The following is a 24,707-nucleotide window of genomic DNA, read 5'->3' on the forward strand; positions in this document are numbered from 1 at the left end:
TTACCGGAATCCCTACTGCCAAAAACAGCCAATTTATTTATGTTCCTGTACTGGTTAGCTCTGGCTGCGGTTAGCTAACCACAGGCATCTTCCTGTTCTTTCCAACTTAAAGATCAATCAAGAAAAGGCACAGAAAATGACCCAACACATTAACAAGGGATGAAAAGGCCGTGACTGGAGCTGAGTCACACAAGACAAATGGAGATCTAGCTGGACAAACCATTATGCGCCATGGGAGGTCGTTTAAAAGGAGGAGGAAGGATCCTATTGATATATACACATATCACATACAGTTTCTGTGGATGGATGTGAGGCAACAGGAGCATTTTCTCTGATGGTCATTTCTTCCAGTGGTGATCTAATTGCACCCTGCATCAATAAGGCAATCTGGTTTATAGTGACTACTGTACAAAGCAAGAAACATTATTCTCATATATTGTTATAAAATACTGTACTTGCAGTATTTTGTTACATTTAGCATAGGCTCTATTATTTTGGCTAGGGTTAGAGTAAAACTTTTGCATTAAGATTAGGATGAGGTTTTTATTAACAGATGTGTGTTGTGATGCAGAAACTACCCAATGCAGAGTCTGTTCTCCAGTGTCATTTATAGCTGTTTTCTTTTCTTCCAAATAAGCAGGGTCAGTCTTATTTATGGCCACTGGTCATTTAGTTCTTCATTAACAGAAATGAAATTTCAGATCTACTTTGAAAAGATATTAAAGCATGTTAAACATGACAAGTGTATGAAATTGGTCTAATAGTCCCATAACAGCCCACACACGTTGTTTGAAACCCGTTTCAGGAAACCCAAGCTCAAATCTGATTAATTGAATAACCATCTCAGAAAGTCAATATTCAGCCACATTTATTACTGATATTCAATATTTGTCTTATGGTTAACAGGTCCTGTGAAATTCCTGACATCCCTACCCTCTCGGTGGTACTTTGCCTGAAAACCCAATGGTTCCTACTGAACTTGTACAATCTTTTTTTTTTTTAAGTCACAAATACAGCACACAGTTTCATGTTTAAATAGGGCTCGGTAATTCCTAAAACAGCTGGGCACTGCAGTTTTCAGCAAATATTATTCAGATAGATGTAAATTTGTCCATTTGATGGGGACTATTTTAGGTAGTGAATTAATACACAAAGGTATTTCTTACTGCTGTGTATTTAATTTTTTTGACAATCTATAGTTGTTAGTAGGATAAAATTATTGTTAATTTGGCCTTTACATGGGACTTTTTTTTTTTTTTTTTACACAAAAATATAAGAAAATGTTGGCAGATGTTACTACATGTTCATACAACTGAACATTTGGCTGCGCCTTCTGCGTGGTTAACAGGAAGGATGATCAATACAGGGCTACACAGTTACGAGTAACATGACGAATTTTCGTGAAGAATGCCTATCCACTACTGCAGTGTATTATCTGCAGGAGGTTGTGCTGACCACAATCTTCCTTCCTGTCTCCTCCTGGGTCTCTTCATGTGCCAGGCTAACAGATCATTATGTTGCCAGATCAATAAAGACATCCAACGCTAACTGGCTGGTCACACTGGAACCAGACAAAGTAACTGGTTGTGACTCAGAACAAAGAAATGTGGTGCTAAAGGCCTGGAGCTGATTTCCTAAAGTCATCTCAGCATGAGAAACTCATCACAATAACAGAATGTAACATGGGTGGGTCGGTGGACTATTAACACAATTGTGCAAAGAGAACTCATTTTCTCTCATTAAAAACTGAAAACAATGAATTGAAAGCAACGCATCCCAAAAGTTCAATGTGGATGTAGGAGCATGGAGTTTGGATGGAGGTCGGTACAAACCTCCACTGTGTGTGCTTATTTATCCAAAGGCAGGATGTGGTTAAATGATCCGCTGGGACATATAGGGGTATTAATCACTCATCAAGATTACAACATGTATGATACATGCTCTTTCTTAACAAAACAACTCTAATACCACCCCCACACAATGGCAATGCAAGATAATTACAGCTACTGCAATACTAGGGAGAAATGCTTTGAATGATTAAGCAAGTAAAAAAAAATTTATGATTCTGAATGATGGATTAGTCAAGATTTGTGAAAGTGAAGCAGGCTCACACAAAGCTCAAAGTGAGAGTGCAGCAATATATGAGCTGCTCCAATGACAATGAGAAACAGATGGGCTTTGCAGACAGACTGATAACGCTGTTTGTGACTTTAATTAAATGAGGAAAAAAGTGACAACATGACACTTCCTGTGAAAGAAGCAGCAACAAGATGACAAATTAGATTCAGGGTTTTGTAGTCTCTAGATTTATGTATTAAACGGTCTTAGATCAAACAAATAACATATGGGATTCTGCTTTGGAGTGAGTTTTCACTTTAGTCAAGTTCACCAAAAATGATCATCCATCCATTATCTACCACTTATCCGGGGTCGGGTCGCGTTGGCAGCAGGGTCAGCAAGGTAGTCCAGATGTCCCTCTCACTGGCGACATGTTCCAGCTACTCTGGTGATAATCTGAGGCATTCCCAGGCCAGATGAGATGTATAATCTCTCCAGCATGTTCTGGGTCTCTCCTGGGGACTTCTACCAGCTTGGGCGTACCTGGAAAACCCCCAAAGGGAGGTGTCCTGGAGGCATCCTGATAAGATGCTCGAACAACCTCAACTGGCTTCTTTCAGTGTGAAGGAGCAGCGGTTCTACTCTGAGCCACTTCCGGATGTCCAAACTCTGCATCCTCTCTCTAAGGCTAAGTCCGGCCACCCTACAAAGGAAACTCATTTCGGCTGATCGTATTTGCGATTTTATTCTTTTGGTCACTACCCACAGCTCGTGACCATAGGTGAGGGTTGGAGCGTAAACTGACTAGTAAATTGAGAGCTTTGTCTTTCGGCTGAGCTCCTTCTTCACCACAACAGTCTGGTACAACATCCACATTACTGCTGATGCTGCCTCTATGCCGCCTGTCAATCTCACACTTTATTTTACCCTTATTCATGAACAAGACCCAGAGATGCTTAAATTCCTTCACTTGGGGCAGCAACTCACTCCCAACCTAGAGAGAGCAGTCCACCGTTTTCCAGCCTCAGACTGGGTAGTCTCATCTCTGCCGCTTCACACTTGGCTGCAAACTGCCCCAGTACAGTAAATTAACAATGACATGCATGTGGGTCATCTTTCTGGAAACTAATGCTTCAAACAGACAAAATGAACATTCAGACAGTTATCCATCCAACCATTTTCCACCTATTCCAGCATGACCTGAGGCGAGAGGTGGGATACAAACTTGACAGGTTGCCACTCTATCATAAGGCAAAGAAAAGCATTCACTCTCAGATTCACAGGTCTCAGTTCCGTTACAACCTGCATGTCTTTCAACTGCAGAGGGCAACTGAAACACCTCAAAACAATCCACAGAGACAAACAGAGGATATGAAAACTCAGCCTTCCTGCTGTGACATGAATGTGCAAGCCACTGAGACACTTCTCCACCCTGATAGAATCATGTCTCTAGAATTTTTGAAAATGTCATATCATGTGTCTCTTATTTTTGCAGCTCTATTCTAAACTCTATCTCCATCTTAAGTGTATGCAAAAACTTCCAAAGTGTTACCATTACCTGTCTTCACCACTCCTCTAACATCAACAGTGTTAACCATTATAATACCACTATACTGCAGACTGTACTGGTGTGCGAATTACATCATGCATTTTGGAGGGGGTCTCCTTTTGACTGGGGGTGGGTTGCGGTGAATGCTGTTGTGTTAAGGACGTGCGCTCAAGCCAGCACCAAACCCACTTGCGCACCGGCACACAAAGCAATCAAGTTTCACAAAGATGTACCTTCGCTACTACCACAGCGACATATGCTGTGTCACTTTTTGTATTTTATGATGGTTTGAGCCCAACAAAAGCAGTTGTAGGTGGAGATAAAGTGTGCGATGTGTATGCGTCTAACAGCCTGGCACTCCCACAGACCACAATCAATTTCTGGATCACATAAAGGTGGTGAATAAAATACATTTTTATTTTACTATTTTAAAAATAATTTGCCATTAATAAAGTTACATGAAAATAAATCATATTCTGTAAATAAACAGAAAATAATCGGCACAATTTTGAGACCCCCCCTCAAAATTTTATTTTGAGATTTTAGGGGGTGCGACTTGTCAATCAGGGGGTCTAACGCCCTGTATTTCACACACTCTCTGATGTCACATCACTCTTCACATTCATTCCAACCCCAGAAGCAGTCAAGACGGTAAGAGAACATCAATACAATGATAACCTGGAAGAAGTAGAGAGCAGAGCGCTGAGCTCCTTTGCAGGAACTGCACCCAGCCACTGGTTCAGAAACATGGATGGCACCAGGGTCAAAATTAAAGCAAAGGAAGTGGAAGCCTTCACAGAACAGCAACATCAGGTTCATACAGGAGGACATCAGAGGAAATAGTGCTGTACACAGTGAAGATGACAGAAGCCTGAACAGTGAAGTATACAGGAAACCCACACACACTCTTTGATTCTCACCACCCACTGGAACACAAACGGGGAGTGATCAGAACCATACACCACCAGGCTTACTAGGGCAAAGTGGAAGGAAAAGGAGCACAAACACATCAAAGAAGCACTTAAAACCTGTGGCCACCCTAGCTGGGTCTTTGTCAAAACCACAAAAAGACCCAGAAAGAACCCCTCTATAGCAGACAGAGAAAAGACAGATCAGATGGATACATTGCTTGAAAGATTACAAAAAAGCTCTGCTTAAAATTCAACTACAAAGTCTCATCAGCACACAGGGCTGTGGTTTTCCCCACAGATTATGACCTCAATCAAATACTGACATGCTGTCTGTGAACATGAATGATTTAGTGTTATTAGATGACCCAGTCTGCTCAGTGACAGTTGCCTGCAACTCTGTTTAATTGCATTTTGAACAAAATTCCAGGGAGAAATGGGGTTTGAGCAGTATGCAAGTAAGTGCTTCTGTCTCCCAAGTCCTTGGGAATGAACCCGTTAAACTCTCCAAGGTGTGTGGAATAACAAAGAGGAAACCAAAACGTACAGCAACGCTCCCATCTAGTGGTCAAAATCTGGCATCGCTTAACGTCTCCCTTTGGTGATTAGATTCAAACCAGGCAGCATGAGTAAAACCAGTGGTTTATGTGACCTGCTACAGGAGTAAACCTCATTTTAGACAGGAGCAGTGGCTAGTGGAGATAAACATGCAAGGTTTGAGCACTAGTCAGAAGAACATTTGATTTAATGTGGTTGTAAAATAAAGATCTAGAGCTGTCCCAAATTAAAACAGTTACTTCATGTAATGGTGAACATGTGCAATATATTAAAAATTCAAAAGAACAACTTGGTGTGACAACAGTGTTCCCATTTCAGGAATTTTAAAAAACACATAAAACTATTTTCCCAGTCCTACAGATAAAACTATTATCTCAGAAGAAGAAAAATTATGAAGCTATAAAATTCTACAGTAAATGCATGACCATCTTTAGTAGCAACAGTCAGTGAAGTGGTAGAACATCAAAGTTGGAAACTAAAATCATTCTTTAAGAGTACTAAAGTCTAACAAATTAATATCTTGCAATATAAAACAAATATAAAATCTAATAGAAGAAATATGTATGTGTGAAATATGTTTAAACAAAAAAACAACTTGATTGCAACTGAGACTCCACCCTATAGATGGCAATAACCTATTTGATTTTGAAGCTTTGCAAACACACCAACTTTGAATACATTTTAAATTAAACCATAAATGCTTCACATGAAGGAAAATAGGCAGTAAACAGTATGAGCTAACTAATGAGCTAAGAGTTTGCTATACAAGCATTCATTTCAACTACCCCTCTAAGACAACAGAATATGTGAGGCTTACTCGTCAGCGTCTGAGAATTGGTCTGGTTCAGCGTGATGGCTGACGTAGGACCACTTGATGGGGCATGGGTGGTGCACAAAAGGCCTGTAACCGACTGTCACTGGCAGGTCAACTGTGTCCCTTTGCTCAAGTGTCAAAGCCTGCACATCTTGGAGCACATCTTCTGGGCCTGGAAAAGGCAACAAACACCACTAAGATATTTTACTTGGTGTAGCCTCAAACCTCAAAATAGTACTTAAAATGTTCCTAATGAAAAATATACATACACTGATCAGCCATAACATTATGACCACTGACAGGTGAAGTGAATAACATTGACTATTTTGTTACAATGGCACCTGTCAGTGTGTGGGGTATATTGGGCAGCAAGTGAACATTCAGTCCACAAAGTTGATGTGTTGGAAGCAGGGAAAACAGGCAAGCATAAGGATCTGAGTGACTTTGACAAGGGTCAAACTGTGATGGCTGACGACTGGGTCAGAGCGTCTCCCAGACTGCAGGTCGTGTTGGGTGTTCCTGGTCTGCAGTGGTTAGTACCTACCAACAGTGTCTAAGGAAGGACAAACAGTGAACTGGCAATAGGGTCATGGACGTCCAGGGCTCTCTGATGATGAGGTTGACCTACTGTAGATTATACTTTTAAATTTCATTCATCCTTTTCAAAAAATTCAACTTTGCTTGAAACTTTGTTAAAATGGCTGAAAATAAGAAATACTGTACGTTGGTCTCTATGAAGAGAAACATCCAGTGGCTAGAGTGGTGAGAGTGGGGAGGCTGGTGAATTTTTCTATGAACGATCTCTAACTTGTCCTCATGACCAGTTTTCCCTCCTTTTACACAAGTTTTTCAATTGACAGATCCACAGAAGATGCACAGTGAGCTGCAGAGTGACACGAGTACCAACCGTGTGTACAGTATTAGGCAGGTGGTCATAATGTTATGGCTGATCGGTGTAAATACTAAGTACTATACGCTAACTAGTATACAATATGTACTTCAGGCATTCTGTGACATCAGTATACTATATAGTATAAATACCCTGCTGTGGAATCATTGTATTTAAATGTATTTTTCTTACCATAGGGTCTGACCCCAAAATACATCTTTTCCCAGTCAGTGAGCGGCAATTTCTGGATCTCATGTTCCCAGTCTTCCTCCTCTGTTGGTGGCACCAATAGGACTGAAGAGTTCTCTGGACAGGTGGCTTCAGTATCTCTATAAAAGTTGACAAAGTATTATAAAGGAAGTTAGTCATATTTTTACTACTCAGTCAGGCAGCAGCGAGAGCTATTACAGGCGCCACTCGACAAACGTGGAGGTTTATTAACTTTCTTTCCATTAACCTCTGGTTCAAGGACACAGCAAGCATCTCTCAAGCGCACTAATTAGCAAATTGTAACCTGTTTTGCTAAATATGTACAATAACCAAAGTGTAAAATCCTCAGTTTGTGGTTTTACAGGGGTTTATGTGAGGGACTATGTCCTGGCCTAGCCGTTCCCCCCATTTCCAGTCTTTATACTAAGCCAAGCTAACCAGCTACTGGCTTATATTTACTATATAATAGATAATAGCATCAATCTTCTAACTCTCAGCAAAAAGGCAATAGGAGTCCAAATGTTATAAATAAAAAACTTGAACACTTCAGTAACTCTAATAGTACAATGCAGGCACTCGGTACTTCACCTTCATAACACCCAGTCTACACTGTCATACATTTCCATCTTAACCAGTGCAACTGTCCACACTCACCTTTAACAGCTCACATTTCAGTTATAGAGCAAAAACTGAACTGGAAGGGGTGAGAGATTATGAGTAAAGCTGTATTTTGGACTTGTTAGGCTGTCACCCATTATAAAGCCTCGTCCGGTTCTTTCAAACCAGGAACTCCGAGGGACGACTCAGACCACTTGAGTATATAAAAATATAACCGTGCTGGTTTATTCAAAGAGGCACAGGCAAGAATTCACACTTCCAGTCCAGAGATCTTCCAACCCCCAGCCTGCCAAAGCAGCTCGGAAACAGAAAAGACCCCCAACCAAGAATTCCTATACAATATTAATCATTTCTGGGCTGTCGAACCGTGACGTCACCTGATATGCCAGCTTGGCAGCTGAGCAGAGCAGTAGACAAAACATGAAGAAAATAATGTGTGTGGCTGTTGTTTTCGTGGTGTGTATCTAAAACAATTTGACATAACATTACACATTAAGACAAATATTATGGTTACTTTTACCGTCATAATAACATTTGTCCCTGACTTGAGCCCTTCTCTGCCTTAACTATCCTTGCATTTAACAGCCTGAGGAAGACATCCTGGCTACACTAAACATTCCTAGACAACAAATCTCTGAATATCTATCTAACTAAAAAATAACCTAACAGACTGAATGATTGCAAGGTAGGCAGCTCACCTCTTATGATGTCTGAATTTCTTCCTCCTCCTCTGATTCTTCTTCGCTGCTGAAGGGCTGAGCTCTGGTGTCCTTCTGTCAGAATAACAGGTAAAAGCAACAGTGTCTAGGCTGGTGGCCCCACTGACTGAGACGCCACCTGGAATGCCTCTGTTGTTGACCCTGCCAGCTGCTGAGGCATTAGTGACAGAAGAAATCCCGCCTCCTTGTTTTTGTGCTGCGTTCGTACTCTTAGCCTTGTACCTGTAGTTAATATAACCATTAACCCCCCATTGTTGTCTGGTACCATTTAGTGTGCCAGCTGGTACGCTGTTGCTTTTTGTACTCTCAGCAGCTCGGCAGCCATTGCGAACAACAGCTCCATTAACCAAATCTGTGCCTGGTACCCAACCGTTGACCTGGTCGTTTGCTCTGCAGGTGCTGTGACGCGTCCCTCTTCTTCTACCCTCACACTTTATAACATCCTGAGGCATTGCGTCACCTGTAATGTACAGTCGGGAGGTTTGAATTGAGTGCACATAATGAAAGAAAACAGGATGCGTCTGGGTTGGACTGGTCAAAAATAATAAAACCAAATTAATTAAAAATCCAGAACATCTAACTTACACCTTTTAACATATTTTAACCCAAATATTTCTTAATGCACTTGCAAAGCAGTTGTCAATAGACTAAGCAGTAGTAGGAGCTTCCACAGTTCTGGAGGCAAAAGTCTCAATCTTTTTCTCCAGTATAAAAATTCTACTTTGATTAAAAGAAAGAGAAACGTCACAGGAGCATTTCAGTTAGAAAAAATAGTCTTTAAAATTAAAACGAGCTGTTACATTTAGCAGTTGAAATCAATTTGGACTGTCAGTGCTGAATGTATTGTAGAACTATGGTGCAGTCGGACACACACCTCTGCCTGGCTTCTTCTCCACAGCATCATTAGCTAAAGCTTATGAATGTTGTTTTATTCAGGCATTTGCTGTACCAAACTGTTAAAACTGCTGTGTTTCAGTATCTACATTAATCAAGCTTCGCAAGTTGTATTTCACTATTCTTCTCACTGTGCTGGTTTTGATTTGGCGGTGATCATGCCTTTATTGCTAATGATTGTCCTTTGTCATGAAGAAAATCAATCAGTACAAGTGATTTTTTTCTTGTGGGTTTTACCGCTTCAAGAACTAACTTTAATAAAACTTCTGTGCGTGTTTGTTGTAATTTGAGCATCAAGGCCGACACACACAACAAATAAACCACATTTAAACTAGCTAACTAATGCTACTTTGTTTCAATAAGAAGGCACTTCCTTCTTTCTGCTCCTTCATATCACCGACTGTGCATCACGTTTCGAGATGTAGCTCACATTTTGAGTACAGTCTGCTCAAATGGCTGAAAAATAAAACAAAGTAGCAACTCTTTCCACCGCTAACCGCTGACGTTAACTACCGTTAGCTAGCACTGACGGTTAATACCATTACCACAAGGGAAAGCAAATATCCAGCACACAGCTAAGCTAAACTCTCAGTAAGGATTACAGTAGAAAAATCCTAGGTAACTGACTTCATCTTAAATCAGCCAGCTCTTACCTGGCACCCGCAGCCTGAAGCACAACCCGCGGAGAACTGACCGCAAAAGACACGCCATATGCGGCACCAACGCGCACGCGCACACACAAATATTTTTGCAGTTTGGCTTTGAGGTGTTTTTATATCCCGTTTACAATAAGCCAATAGAAATACCATTACAAACCCCTATATGTTTGTTTTATCAGACACTACCCTTTTGTACGATTTAAAGGTGATTATGTTTGTAGATGGGTCTTCTCAGGACAACAGCAGTGCAAAGAAACCTCTCAAACTGGTGCAGCAGAACCCACTTATCTGCTGCTAGTAAAATATGGTAAAACAGCACTACAGTATTAAAAAGCATTAGACCTGACAGGTCTTGGCTGAATCAGATTTTCTTGAGGGTCTAGATTGTTGTTTCTGAGACATAATATGAGAAAACAAAGGAGTTCTGCCTAAACCATGGAAGGAGCTGCTCTTAAGTCACAATCGTGGAAATAAAGCAACACACACACACACACACACACAATAATGATTGTGAATTTTGAATCAATGATGAGAATATGCTATTTTCAATGTTCATGGGGGTCAGATGTTTTTATTTACAGCACAGTGTGTAGGACATCACAATGGTAGCTAAGACTTCAGCAGCAAACACTGAACAAACACAGTAAATGGTCTCTTGTTTTAGAAATGACATTACATAAATGGAAATGAGGACAAATCTAGTTTAAATTGCTAGAAATTTCATGAGACAGCATCAATGTCAAACCAAAGTTTATTGCCATTTACAGTGACCACTTCACATGGAATAGCCCTAATCATTCAATATTTAAAAGCTACAAGCTCATGTGCTTTAGATCTAGAATGGCACAAGCAGCAAAAGCATGGACAGATTTGTGAAGCAAACCAGGACACAAATCAGTAGGTAATGGTAAATAAGTTAATATTGCTCATCATTTATTTTAAGTAAAGAAGACAAGAAACGCTGGTTCAAAGCAAACTGAAAAGCAATGGACTTAGTGCAGCGAATAAAAGAGAGAAATACATACTGCACTGCATTGCAAAAAAATTTGACAAAATATTCCCAAAATGCTAACCTGGTCTGCATACCATACAAAGATCTGTGCTATACTGCATTTCTAACAGGACACCTAAGCAATGACAAGTTCTTTCTTGATAAAACTGTATAAAATAGTTTTCATAGTAACAATCTGAAAAAAGTGGCACATGTAATCATATAAATGATCACTAAATTATTACAACATTTACAAGTCAAGAAAATATGTCAGACATAGACATACAGGTAGACCGTACCTTCAATAATGGTGTAAATCTATAGCAACATCATCTTGAAAAAAATGTCCTCAAAAGGCACAGACAGCAGAACAGGTGAACCATGCAAAGGGAAACAGAGGGTTTTTGTGCAAGGAAGCAAAACTCAAGTTTTGAATAATTACATAATACATCAGATTGTAATTGTCAAAATGATGTCCTCCTCCTTACAGTACAGAATACTGTATACATGTGTTACAGCACATCTTACCCAGTTATAAATTTAAATTCAGGAAGCCTTTGCGGCCACACAAAGTATAATAAGTTGTACATTCATGGTATTTACATTATTAGAGAATTTTAGAGAACAATTGAGGCTTTACCTGTGACCTGTAGGCTTCCATTGGCTTGCTAATCCAGTCTTTTGTACCAAAAGTTTAGTCTCATGTGAATATTCACATTCAGTATCCGAGTTGATTTCACTGAGCACACAAAGGTGACTCAGTAAACCACATAACAATGGCTACTAGTCACTCCAATGTATCCACCATACATCCTGTACATTCATATCATTACATTTGTGCAACATCATTGGGTCTATTGCTATCAACAGAGAAAACCTTTAATCACATGCTTTGCTAGCACATAATAGCCATGAAAGTTAGTTTAAAGACACTCCTTGGTTGCAGCTTCTGCACCATAAAGTGACCATCTATTATGGTACTCGGCTGAACCAACTAAGGGCCACTTATCAGTGAAAAATATCCACTATTGGATTGATTGACACTACACGTGCTGTTCCAAGGGTCATGGAAGACATGTTCCTGAAATAAAAAAAGTTACCTTCAATTTATAGTCTCTGACTTCACTACAGTCCTCCTTTGCAAGTGTACATGGTCCATCATCTGACTTCCCAGTTCTTTACAGAAATCTGTTGCTTCATTCACTGTTTTCAGCTTATAAGCTTTTCTCTCTCTAAACACCTCTGCCTCATTCCTCAGTCCTCTTTTAACACGTGCTTGTCCAATTATGTCGTCACATGCATTCAGAGAACACTCACATACATGACAGGGAAGAAAAGACTGGCAGTTTACAGATCGGGCAGCACTGGGCTGGTCTGCCTCACTTTTTAAACACGTTTGTCTATCTCACTGCATCTTCCTAAAGTGTTGTCCTTCTACACTATACCAAACTGCCTTTAAATAATGCTGTTAATATAACACCAGGGTACCGTAGAACCCACATCAGTTTTGTTACACTATTCCAGTTTTTTTTACCCATGTACATTTCTCCAGTGTACTATCACACAAGTCTGTCAATCCTTAGTCTGCTGAATGCAGGATATTCCTGGGAATAGATCACCAGTTAATAATAAATCACTGTCTTATGAGACAGAAGTTACCGCCATAATGACAGTTCACAGCATAGAGAAAGAATAAAAACAAAACAGCATCACTCGATTCGAAGAGTCAAAGGGGTATGACATACAGTCAGTGACGTGAGAAAACTCCCTTTACTTCAACCATCACAAAAAAGTCTTTTCCTGCCACAAACAGCAGGGGGCGACATCTATTTATTTGTCCCAGTTAGCAAAACTGGCTCTTGTTCTCTGTATTCTTGCACAGACCCCAGGTTGCAGGATCTGATCAAACAACTGGAATGATCCCCATTCTCCCAAGTTCGAGAACAACTCTCATTCCAGTTGAGTCACTGCTACTTTTTGATCTCCAGAATGGAGGGGTTGTGGTCCAGGATGGAGAGGATGATTTTGTCCATGTACTGTCGTAATCGGAAGTTAATTTCCTCCTGCTCCTTCAGGGCTTCCATTATCTGGGGAGACAAAAGTATATCAAATGCAATTTTGCCCATGCTAGTCTTTTTTGTAAAATATTCTTACACAAAAGTTCTTGTGAAATATTAGCTATACCCATTCTCTTTGTATGAGGATTGTACAGAAATGCTGCTATAGGTATAGACTTCATATTTTAAAGTTATTCATTTTTGAGCATTGATCAGTATCAGAAAGAAATAATGGATTTAACTGCACTGCATTCTCAGTATGTATGGTATTTCCTGATCTTACTTCGTCTTTGGAAGCATTATCTATTTCCGCAGCTAGAGACTGGGCCTTGGTCTGTGTGGCAAACAGGTTCTTAGCTTCATGAAGGCTGAGGCTGAGGATCTGACCGTTTAGCTCTTCATTCTGCTCCCTCAGCTTCTGGTTCTCCTAAAAGACAGGACAGAGGAGAGAGACAAGGAGAAAAAGAGATAAGTATCTGGATCATACAACTGTATCAGATATAAGGTTTTCTCTTTTTTTAATGGTCACTACTCAAGCCTCACACAATCCATATGGACAAATTATCCAGCAGCAGACACAGCAATGCACATCTATGATGGCAGCACCTACACCTACAGGACATAAAATGGGTTATGCGTGTTACAGAACAAACCATTCCCCTGCTTGTCTGGTGCGTTATGAAAGCTCCATGATTAAGTTGCCTTTTAGAGCTGACACGAGGTCAGTTTGCGCTTCTCTTGTCCTAGCTTTAACATTTAGCATGAGAATTGCAGCACTGACTCCAATTCAGCTTGGGCCATTGTGATTAGTGGTTAATCGGGAGGTCAGAGATCACAGATGCAGTTTTACCATCAGACCGGGAGGGAGCCGAGCCCCAGACAACACCAGGTGCTGGAGTTCAGGGGGAAGAAAGTCCCGGGACCCAAATCGCTGGACACACACATACAGACATTTACTGTACAGAGGTGCACAGGCAAGCATACTGTAAGTTAGTGAGTTTATTCTCCTTGTGGATGTTATAAGGCGGTGTGTCTCACAGTAAAGCTTCACACAGCTACATAATTTGTTCATCCATGGATAATCCAACTGAATTGTTCAGAACAAGTTGATATAAAGAAAGACATAAAAAGTATGGGAAGAATGACGTTGATATAAAACCCACTATTACCATTTCCCAGTTTGCTTGGCTGCACGTGAAAGAATAAATCAATCAATCAATCACGTAGTGTGACAAGTCTGATCTGAGGCTACAGGGGGATGTGAACCTTATCATCTTAGTCGCTGATAAGGTTCACACACTGTGTAAATCACTAAGTTCTGACTCACTGGCTATGTATCAATATGAAGTTATCTCAAGGCCTGGTGGTTTTGGCAGCTTCTGCTTCTCACACTGCCTCTTTACTTTTGGCTACAGGACTTGCATGTGCATACTGTATCATCACATCATCAAAACAACACAGGCCTCTATACAACAAAGAGTGTTAACTTCTTTTTCAAGTCTTAAAAAGAAAGGACATCGGAAAAACACTCATCAAGTTCCTTATCTCTAATGTTTACTTTGTCTGGGCACTTTGCAAAGACTGGAAACTGTACCATGACATTTGACTCCCTCACTGTGGCAGGGGTGTAGCTAGAGGCACATTTCTAGGAAATGTATCTAGGAAATCTGAGATTAAAAAACAAAGAACATATACAAACATACTGTACTGTACTCTGCAGCTGGTATTCTCATAAAATAATACATACTGCTTTAAAAGGGGGTTTTCAAGGGAACGAGTGGAAGGCAATGTGACATGCTGTGAGCTCTAACCAGCGATAAAAACCCAAAGGTCTGCAGCCACACTAAAACCAGAAGCGTGACTTGATTTATGAATTTAGCGCATCATGTTCCTCTGGAGGTTCATAAGCCAGTTTATCATGTTAAATGTAAGCTACTTTCTGTAAGAGCAAGAATAAGTGCACTAGATTCTGCCAAATATAACTAAATGAATCTATGGACTGTATCATCTGAATCATTGTACCTGTACAGGTGTGTCTTCCCATGATCCTCAGTACTAGTTATAATATAAAAAGTGTTACTGTACTGCACCTGTGCTATTTTAGGAAAACATTAAATGGTTGACCAGAAACACAAGGCACTGGTTTGGTCACTGTGTGTGAAACATCTGTTCTTAAAGTTAAGAACAACACACCTGACAAAAGACAAAAACAGCAGAGCTGGGGCACATATAACAAAGTCAAAACCCAAAGCACAAAAAGATATATAAGCTCATGATATCTACAATTGTTTGTCCAGTTAAGACACACTTAGAAAATCAAAGGACAGGTAAACAAGTAAAGAAATCTTGCCCTTGTTTGAAATAAACAAAATACTAGTGTCAAACAGACACGTCTAGTGCTGCTTTAAGCCTTTGAATCAACTAGATTAGATTAGAAAATAAGTATACATACAATTTATGCCACATTCAACCTGTGACAATCTAAGGCAGTTCACGATCGATAATTAGCATATCTCTGCATCTAGCACCCAACAGTGCATGCAAACCTATATTTAAACAGGTCTTGCTTCTAGGACAGGACAGGACAGGACTGCTGTGATTAACCTCTGACATAGTTTATGTCCTTATGTATGACAGCCTCCACAGACTAATGATTGAAGAAACACAAAGGTAATTTTGAGCTGGACACCAGGTGTCATTGCTTCCCATTCCAATGAATTATGATTTCAAAATCCTAAAGCACACTAGCATACAGACAACCCTGAAAACCACAAGCTACAATACATACTGAGCTCAATAAAGCACAGTAAAGGCTTTCATCAGTACCTGCTTGTGCCTCTTCACCTCGTGCTCTAGCTCTACCTCCCTGCTTCTGCTGCTGAAGTCAGACAAGCCAGACGAAGAGCTGCGGCTCCGGCCAGGCCTCTCTGCCTCCAGCTTGAGCACCTGCAAATGCTCCAACTCTCGTCGCAAATCTTCTATCAGCTGGACAAAAGAGAAAAGACAAATGAATGCTGTTATATCATGCTGACGCAGTATTTTGCAGGTGTTGATGTAGAAAGCTGGCATTGCTGCAGTGAGAGAGTAGAGTGAAACAGAGGAAACTGTGTGTGTGTGTGTGTGTGTGATAGCATAAGATAATCCTGCCCACCTCCTGCATGGCTTCCTTCTCTTTCTGAAACTGTTGTCTGTTCTGTCTCAGTTTGTCCATCATTTTCCTGTAGAGGTCCATCTCATCCTTCAGCCGCAGACTGGTGTCCTCCAACTTGTCTGTCATCCTTTGCTTCTCCTGAGGATGGGCATACACACACAGTTACAGTTTGAAGTTTGCTTCATTTTATTTGTGTTTCAGTCAAAATCAGACACTAACACATAACACAGAGGGTTAATTTTTCTATTTTCAGTTACAGCTTTGGTTGCACATTCTTATTTTGTAAGCTACATATAGAGTTAACAACTATCAGGTTTGGTGTCGTTTACATAGCAGTGTGGTTTAATACTGAAAGGCTCTAATACCTTATCCGGTGAGTAAAATTACAGTCACTCATTATCTTTGTTGTAGACTGTATGTGTGCACACGTTGAACATTTTTTATTCAGAGAACTGACATTTTTGAAAGGGACAGCAAGTTAGAAAGAGAAATAAAGATAAGATGAACAAGATAAAAGAAAGCAAATATAGCTTACCTCATCCAGTTTCTCTGTCTGTGACTTGAGTCGGCACATGTTAAGAGCCATCTCACCATTCTCCTCCTCCATCTGCTTAACTCTAAAAACAAGTCCTGTATGTCAGTGTACTTATCTATACAACTAGAGTGTGTGCCTTGTAGTCAGCTAAAGCACTGTTTTAGGCAAAAAAACAAACAAAAAAAAAACAGTATATACTGTAGATGCTGACTAACCCAAGGAGGAACCTCTAAGCTGTGTTTGCACTAACAATACATTGTGCGTATTCTTTTAAAAAGCAGGCACCTTAAAGATGCATTGTCTAAAATTTTACATACTGTAAAGTGAAAATGGGACAGGACGTGGTATCTTTATGATATACAATGGATGCTGCATTTTGTACAGTCTGTCTTGACCGGGCATCTGTAGCTCATGTCGTAGCTTTAGGAGGAGTAATGTCCATACTGTATATCTCAGCATCTAATTGTAAACTAATGGATTCAAGCACATGGATACACACAAAAACCATGTAAAACAGCAGCTGTTTATGTTTGTGCTTGTGTATGTATGTGTTTCTCACCGGTTGGTCAGCAGCTCTATCTCTGTGTTCTTATCTCTCTCCATCTTGCTGTAGGCCTCTCGATGCCGTCTAAGCCCCTCCTGCAAATTTTGCTCTGCTCGCGTCTCCTGATCTTTGAGCTGCTCCTCCAGCTCATTAACCCTGAGATGATAAACACATTGTACCAAATTAATTTAATGCATTATCTTAACTGAGCTGTGTCACTTTTCAAAACGGCGAATACTCATTTACTGGTACACTGTCACATTATACGCACTAGATTCGCTATTTAGGGGAAAGAATTCACTTTTGAAGTTGTAAAAAATTATCTGTATAACATGGTTGCATAGTAGGGCTGCTCATTTATTTATACTAAAATATATGCTGTGTATTTAAACCCAGCTTTGTCTATACCTGTGTACTAGTTGTGTGTTCTCCTGCTTTAGCCTGGACTTGAGATCACCATTCATTAGGATCTCATTCTCCAATTCTGCAACCTTCTTCTCCAGACAACTCACCTGACAGAGACAAAAGCAGTTTACTAAAAGTTGGACGGAAACTATAAATGTAATTAAAATTGACAGTTATACTTAGGGATATCATATAACGTACACTACGAATGCCCCGGTGGTTTAGAGTTTACAGTGCCAAACATGAGTCCTTAGGTCCCTGGATCTAATAAAATTCCCCAAAAAGATTTTTTTTTAAAACATTTGCTTAAAATGATGTCCAATATGACAGCTAGGAAATACCCCAGCAAAGCATCAATTATCACATAAGATGAAACTAAAGTGCATCTATAACTAAAGACAGATTCATGTCTACTTAATGACATTAACCAACAATACTTTCCATAGTTTGAGTAGCTGTTAGCATCTATAAACAGTATTCCTTTAATTTGTAGATATAGTGTAAAAGGAATTCTGGCAGGGCTGATCATGCAGCGCCACCAGCATCTACCAGGAACCTCTCTTCATTCTCTGTGAATTTAATGCTAAGAGCACAAAAACGCTACAGAAGAGATACATTTAAACATTTATGGGCTTTGAGTAGTCACACAGAAAAACATTTCATTCCCTTGAGCATCTTTTTAGTACTTAAAAGAGTTCAACTAAATAAAGATCTATTGACACAGATCAGCATATGGACAAAACAAGTGAAGCACACACACAGAAAGAACACAAACATCCTCATACCTTCTCATTGATGTCAATGTCACAGGAGTCGATGCTATCCCGGAAAAGGTCCTCTGTACTGCCATTACTGCTGCTCAAGTTGCTGTTGTGGAGCAGCTGCCTGCTCAAACACACAGGGATACACCAACTTAAGAGGAGGAACCGGCCAAGGTTAGATTCAGCTGGTTCTCAGTGCGTGTGTGTGAGTGAGTGAAAGCAAGTGTGCTCAGTGCTGCAGGGATGCTGCTCCAAGATAGCACAGTTAATATAGGACTATAGGATCGTGCCAAACAGAAAAGCTGGTGCAGGCAGAATTAAAATTATTACAGGCACATACACTTATTCAGATGCCTATGAAATGATGCCAGCGCAGATGTGTGTATATCTGAGTTACATTGTGAAGTGTGACATTCCTGCCAATATGTGACTACAGCTGCCCCCTTTTCACTGAATGAATAACTCAACACCAGCAAGCTTCTGCTCCATTACTGAGATTAGTAATATGGAGAGGAGAGGAGATAAACAACATAAAATAGGAAACAAAAGAAGAAGAACAGATGAAGAGAGCAACAAAGTAAAACTACTCAAACCAGAGAGAGAGAGAGAGAACAGTAGAAGGAACAGGGAGAGAGAGCCAAACCTTATATTAAATACATAGATCAGGCCTGACAGGCTATTTTCCCTCTGTCACTATAACTCAGTTACTGTGGGTAGAAATAGGACAAAAGCCTAGATACAGTACAAAACATCTCAGCTAGTAGAAACCAACAGACTACACTTGGCTGCCACTGAAATGCTGATCCAAACTCTTTTTCTTAGCCCCAAAACAAAAACAAAAGATTTTACATCAAGCGTGGTTACAAATCATCTGAATTTGAACCAGACGTCCTATATTTTCTCTGAAGAACTAGTTAGTAATTAACTGGCTGTCAGAGCACACGGTCAGGGCGGCTGAGTGATAAGGAAGCAGTAAGCTAATCTTGCTGTGTGTGTGGGTTTGTGCCTTTGTCAACAAATACAGCACTTGCAGCACAGGCTATACAATAAATAAACACACCAACTACAAGTCAGTGACCTTCCCTTTAGACACACGCAGAAGCACACACATTTGAACAGACACACAGGAAGCCTAGAGGCCTACCTTCCAAAAGCAGTGCTGGTGATTTTCCTGTTGGGACTACAAAGAAAAAAGCATAATGTCATTTTTATGATGGTGAATTGCCATGGATAAGTCTAGACTAAGTGCACACACTGCACTGCTAATAACTGCTGGTGGCAATTAAGACTTTGGCTATTCAGTATGACAAATGTTTGAAAAAAAGACAAAGAGAAACACTGAAGGACATGTCAATGATAATACAATTTCACTTCTGGTTCAGTAAGCAGGGGTTTCTGTCAGCTCAGTGACCGCCTCGGGCACTAAATACTAAACTCTTTCAGTCTGATACGTCTGTCTGTGTTGAATTTCACATTGGATTACCAAAATTGATCACACATACTGTAGGGTCACGTGAATGACAGATGATATAGACATACAACTATTATCATCAGGCAAGGTGCTGGCTGTTGTCGGAACGAAAGAACTTCAGGAGCAAAAATGTTACTTGGACCATCTGGACATGGTGAGAGCAACAAAGCAAACGAGTAAGGTATGGAGAAAAGAATAAACCGCAGGAGTAACATTCATAAACCAGTGAGTGACTGAGGGAAAGGAGGTGGTATATAAGGCTGAAGACTGGGGAATGATTAGCAACAAATGAAAACAATGAACACTGAGTGAAATCGTGGTAAAGCTGGGGCAAAACACCTTTCTCATGATAATGAGATCATTTTCAAATAATATCAAGAAAATGTTTTCGTTAAAATGAGATACTTTCTTGTTAAAACCAGAAAGTTCCCATTATGACAAAATACAGAGTACTTTTTTTCATGGTGACGGCAATATGCTGCCATAAAAAAATGCAAAATTATACAAAATGCTCTCAAATTCACTCATTTTGTATCAACAGCTCCCAGTCGGATAAGACAAGCAAACTGTGAAGATTAAAAGAGATGCATCACAGAAGTAGTCTCAGCATTATTCACTTTTAATAACTGAACTTCTGGCATTATCTGCACAAAATGCACCATTTATTATGAAACAACATTTCTGAGTGAAAGTGCATGTGCTCTCATTTCACGACCAGTGCTTTTTCATACAGAACAGTTTTAATTTTTAGTTTCAGTCAGTTATTGTTTTGCCCATCTCTATTTCATTATTCATAAGGAGCATGGGTCTAATTAGGAGAGCCATTTCTCTTCAGGGAGAGAACCAGCAGAGTCAGCAGAGACTGCAAGAAATAAACAAAAAACAAACTTCGTAGTTAACTGTATTCAAAAACATTTTTTATCAAATGTAATGTTCTCTTATAACAGAGTTATCTGCAAAGTAACTAGTGTTTGCAGGAAACATGTTTACGGGTAGACTGTACAGCCATTGCTAGTCACCAGTGATTCAGGTTCTAATAACAGTGTTCCTATTACACTGGCTGATAAGGGAAGCACAGGGAAGGACAGTCTTATGTAACAGTAAATTAGTGTTTATATTATTATATATGTGGATGTGTTTATGCATTAAATGGGGGGAGGGGAACTTTAAGCACCTACACTATGTAACAATATTACATCATTCTATTAAATTAGACTTAAAACGGATCTACCAAAGCTAAGACTGACCTCAGAGTCAGCCTCACCACTCCAAAGCGAGTGGACTAATGTACTTCAAATAAATATAAAACGGGCATAAGAGCTGATAGCATTTCTTTCTGAAAACAGCGTGGTGTATAGTTACTGTCATGTAAAATTAAGCTACTGCCTTTTAATATACCACAGATGGGTCTTAAAATGACCTGTCAGGACAAATAAGAGAATACAGGTTTTAAGTTACAAGCTTTTCTTCAGGCATTGTGAGGCCGTTACAATATATTTCATCATAAATTATATTATATATTAAGTTTAATTTGAATAAATACAAAACTGTAGTCAATGAATACATGCTGGTTAATTGATCAAATTAAAATTATACTCAGAATAAAAGTTTAGTGATCAGGGAGGCCTAAAGACTTTAAAACTGTCTTGGATCATGAAGTTATTCTTGACTGAAGTTGTACTAGCAAGTGGCGTTCGGCGGGTGGGTATCTTGCGTAATGTTGCATTGTGTGTGTTTGTGTCCTACCTGTTAGCCTTGAGGTTTTTGAGACGAGCCTCCAGGTCATTTAGCAGGCTGACCTTTTTGCTGCACTGAGAACAGTAGACATCCATCAGTTCACCGGTGTAATTCTGACGCACCTTACGAGGAGTCTGGCCAGCACTGTAAGCACACAAAGTTTAGATTGCAATAATAACACACAAAGAAATCATTCTAAATTGCTGTAACACACAACCACTTTCAAGGTTATGTGTACTTGAAGGTATACGCCATGATTTTGTTTCCAGTAACAAACTTATTTGTCATTATTTCCTCCTCAGTCACTGTGTATTCTCTGAAATGCAACACAGTTCAGTTTTAGAATCTCAACATGTAAACCCAGTGACATGGGTTTTTTTTTTTTGTTTTTTTTTTTTGAGGGGCACTTTATCAAAACTAGTGATTGTACCTGTAACCCACTTTATACTGCCGTTATTACCTCATGTCTTTGCCACGGTTTGTTTTTTTGGAGGTAGGATATGACCCACAAAACTATCCGTTAGATTTTGGTGCTGATCCAGATCACCCCCACACAGCAAAGTATGATCTGGATCCAAGTAATTTTCCAGATGTGGTGATCCAGACTGTTCACATTTATAGGACTCACTGAATATTTGCTACTGTGAGACAACAAATAATGCTACAGACTTGCAACTAAGATCAAATTCTAGCTGAAATTCTGCTGATTCAGCAGGGTGTCAATACAGCTGACATATCTTCAAAAGTTACTGAGCTAGATCCTGAAAAAAATGCCATTAATTAAATTGTTTTCTGAGAATAGCTTTCAACTAATAATCACATAAATGTAATTCCAAAGGCTAAGGGAAGGTTTTCATGGTCAAGGAGTCATATTATGAGGGTCAGACTATCATGGGAATATTGCTTTTAGATATAATGGCATTATGTGGTTAGTGATTATTATCATTATGTGGCAGGGGTTTACACTCTCTGAGTGCTGTCTAGTTCAGTCTTAATTCCATTAAAGATAGGCCTTTGATGTGGCCTTAAGGCCAAGAACTCCTAATCTACACTTATACAGTTAAGACTCAGAATAAAAGTCAGGTAATAATTCTGGATCTCGCAAAGTGGAGACTCAATTCCACAATATCTGATAGAGTTGAAGCTGTTAAACAGTACGATACACTTTCTTTGCTCAACGTCAAACTTTATTTTTCACCGCCATCCTCACCACAACACATGCACACTCCACTTCCCGACCTTCCGGTGTTTTTCCACAATAAAAGCCTAAACAGAATACTGTACATGAATACATGATAATAATCACCTTTATTTGCCAAGTATGTTACACACAAGGAATTTGTTTCTGGTACAGAACCGATGGCAGCCATCTGCGGCGCCAGCTCAGCCAGTGGCTCTAACCATCGGGGGCAACGTGTCTTGCCCAAGGACACTTCGACACGTGGATTGCAGGCACCGAGATTCAAACCTTCAACCTTCCGGTTGGGAGACGACTGCTCTACCCGCTGAACCACTGTCGCCTCCTAAACCTTAATGTATGGAACTTAACAGAAGCTACAGAAATAGCTCACTGTTGCATTGTTACATCAGGTTGTTACTTTGTGCTTCACCAGAACTTAACATTTAGAAAACTGCACTGAGGCCTACACACAACTGTAATGTACAGTTATCTGCAATTAGTAGCACGGTGGTTCCTAATCTGTGGTTTGTAGGCTGTTGCTGGACCAAAAAACATTTGTTACTGGGCCAAGAAGAAATTATATGATTCAGTATGAAAGCTGGCAATAATTATATAAATTCATAGGCTAATGAAAGCTACAGGCTATGCTGGTGTGGTAATTACGTTGACCTTGCAGTCTGTCCTTTCTGGGTTTCTCCAAATCACTGACTGTCGCAGTCAAAGCTACAGGATAAAAATTTTATCATCAGTACACAAGGTTTTCAACCTATCATCATCCACTTAGCTACTCAGTTAGCATGTGCATTGTTCCTTTACTGTTTTAACTCGTTAACTTGGGTAAGGGCAAAACCATTTAAGAGTTGAAGGGAGCTTGAGAGTTTCTTCAGAGAAGAAACAATATCTACAGTATAAAAATATAATAAATACTAAAGTCAATTAAGTAAAAGTAGGAAGTGTTGGAGAGAACAAAGAATATCCTCCAGGAAAGAAAAAGAAATTTAGGTAGCTGATGACTATATAATCTAAATAATAACTCAATTACTATATGGAATTCACTGTATTAAATAGCACCTCTGCTCTTGTTTGCAGAAAACAAAGTTTTTTGTAAATATTTACTACATAAATGGATACAGCCATAGTGTTAGGTGGGGTGGCACACATCAGACATCATTTAAAATATTTTCAGTGCCTCTGACAACACAATGTTTAGGTTCCGTGTATCAAAATTGAACATTTAATCCAGTACCTTACTAATATCCCACCTAGCATTAAAACATGAAGAACATTGCTGCACTCTTTTACTCCCTTACCTAGAGGGAACAGATGAGCCTAGATCAGAGTAACCGTTGGTACGAGTCTCGTCGTCCGGACAGGGGCTGCTAGGAGTGTAGTCTGGTTCCTCTCCCTCCCCGTAGTCCTCAAACTGTTCCTCGTTCAGAGAAGCTGAGGAACGAGTTGATAGGTCAGAGATCACTGAGATGGTAGTCGGGCCACACCTGAGGAAAAAGAGGGATTATGGTACTATACTCACACTCTACATTCATATGTAATGATAAAAGTATGATTATTTTAGATTTTCATCTGAAATCAAATATGAAAAACATGGCACAAACAGACAGTAAGAAAAAGAAGAAGAGTTGGAGCAGTCCTTACTTATCCCCAGGGAAAAAGAGATCCCCCAGTGTGTCTTCCTTGTCCCCTGGTCTGACTGGCCCCTCAGAGGTGTCTGACCCCTGGGTGCTTTCCACAGCACTGTCTCTGTCTGATTCCCTCTCTCTGCCGTCGTCTACCACCTCCTCTTCGGGCTCCTCTACCTCTCCAGGGAATATTTGGCACTCAGGGATGGGGTCAGGATAGGCCCGTGTGCACATGATGACCAGACGAACCCGCTCCTCCTCACCACCCTGAAGAATGATGGGAAGTAAGGCAGAGTTTATGATGAATAGCTTAAGAAACACACTGACAGATACTGGGTTGAAAGAACAACAAGTCTAAGGTC

General features: G+C 39.9%; 2 protein-coding genes across 12 annotated transcripts in view; both read right to left on the bottom strand.

Moving 5' to 3' along the window:
• LOC109958379 (uncharacterized) overlaps positions 1-10,077 on the bottom strand; it is a 66,182-nt gene extending 56,105 nt beyond the window's left edge. For 2 of the 7 annotated variants that reach the window (XM_020596947.1, XM_020596948.1), the window contains exons 1-4: positions 9,871-10,071; positions 8,303-8,783; positions 6,969-7,105; positions 5,891-6,059 (exon numbers count right to left, since the gene is read on the bottom strand). In XM_020596947.1, the coding sequence (XP_020452603.1) occupies positions 5,891-6,059; positions 6,969-7,105; positions 8,303-8,783; positions 9,871-9,928 (845 nt within the window). In that variant the 5' untranslated portion in view covers positions 9,929-10,071. Of the gene's footprint in view, positions 1-2,483; positions 2,602-5,890; positions 6,060-6,968; positions 7,106-8,302; positions 8,784-9,197; positions 9,461-9,870 lie in introns of those variants that run through there. The other 5 variants (XM_020596946.1, XM_020596949.1, XM_020596952.1 and 2 more) reach the window with 5 other exon arrangements.
• A 352-nt stretch (positions 10,078-10,429) lies between these two features.
• Positions 10,430-24,707, bottom strand: part of rab11fip4b (RAB11 family interacting protein 4 (class II) b) — a 46,804-nt gene continuing 32,526 nt past the window's right edge. For 4 of the 5 annotated variants that reach the window (XM_020597069.1, XM_020597070.1, XM_020597073.1 and 1 more), the window contains 13 exons: positions 24,362-24,612; positions 24,019-24,204; positions 21,538-21,672; positions 19,465-19,500; positions 18,345-18,444; positions 17,563-17,666; positions 17,170-17,310; positions 16,611-16,692; positions 16,076-16,213; positions 15,751-15,909; positions 13,775-13,855; positions 13,208-13,351; positions 10,430-12,954 (listed from right to left, as the gene is read on the bottom strand). In XM_020597069.1, the coding sequence (XP_020452725.1) occupies positions 12,838-12,954; positions 13,208-13,351; positions 13,775-13,855; positions 15,751-15,909; positions 16,076-16,213; positions 16,611-16,692; positions 17,170-17,310; positions 17,563-17,666; positions 18,345-18,444; positions 19,465-19,500; positions 21,538-21,672; positions 24,019-24,204; positions 24,362-24,612 (1,674 nt within the window). In that variant the 3' untranslated portion in view covers positions 10,430-12,837. The remainder of the gene's footprint in view (positions 12,955-13,207; positions 13,352-13,774; positions 13,856-15,750; positions 15,910-16,075; positions 16,214-16,610; positions 16,693-17,169; positions 17,311-17,562; positions 17,667-18,344; positions 18,445-19,464; positions 19,501-21,537; positions 21,673-24,018; positions 24,205-24,361; positions 24,613-24,707) is intronic. The other variant, XM_020597071.1, reaches the window with a different exon arrangement.

This window comes from Monopterus albus, unplaced genomic scaffold (assembly GCF_001952655.1).
Source record: "Monopterus albus unplaced genomic scaffold, M_albus_1.0 scaffold32.1, whole genome shotgun sequence".
NCBI lineage: Eukaryota > Metazoa > Chordata > Actinopteri > Synbranchiformes > Synbranchidae > Monopterus > Monopterus albus.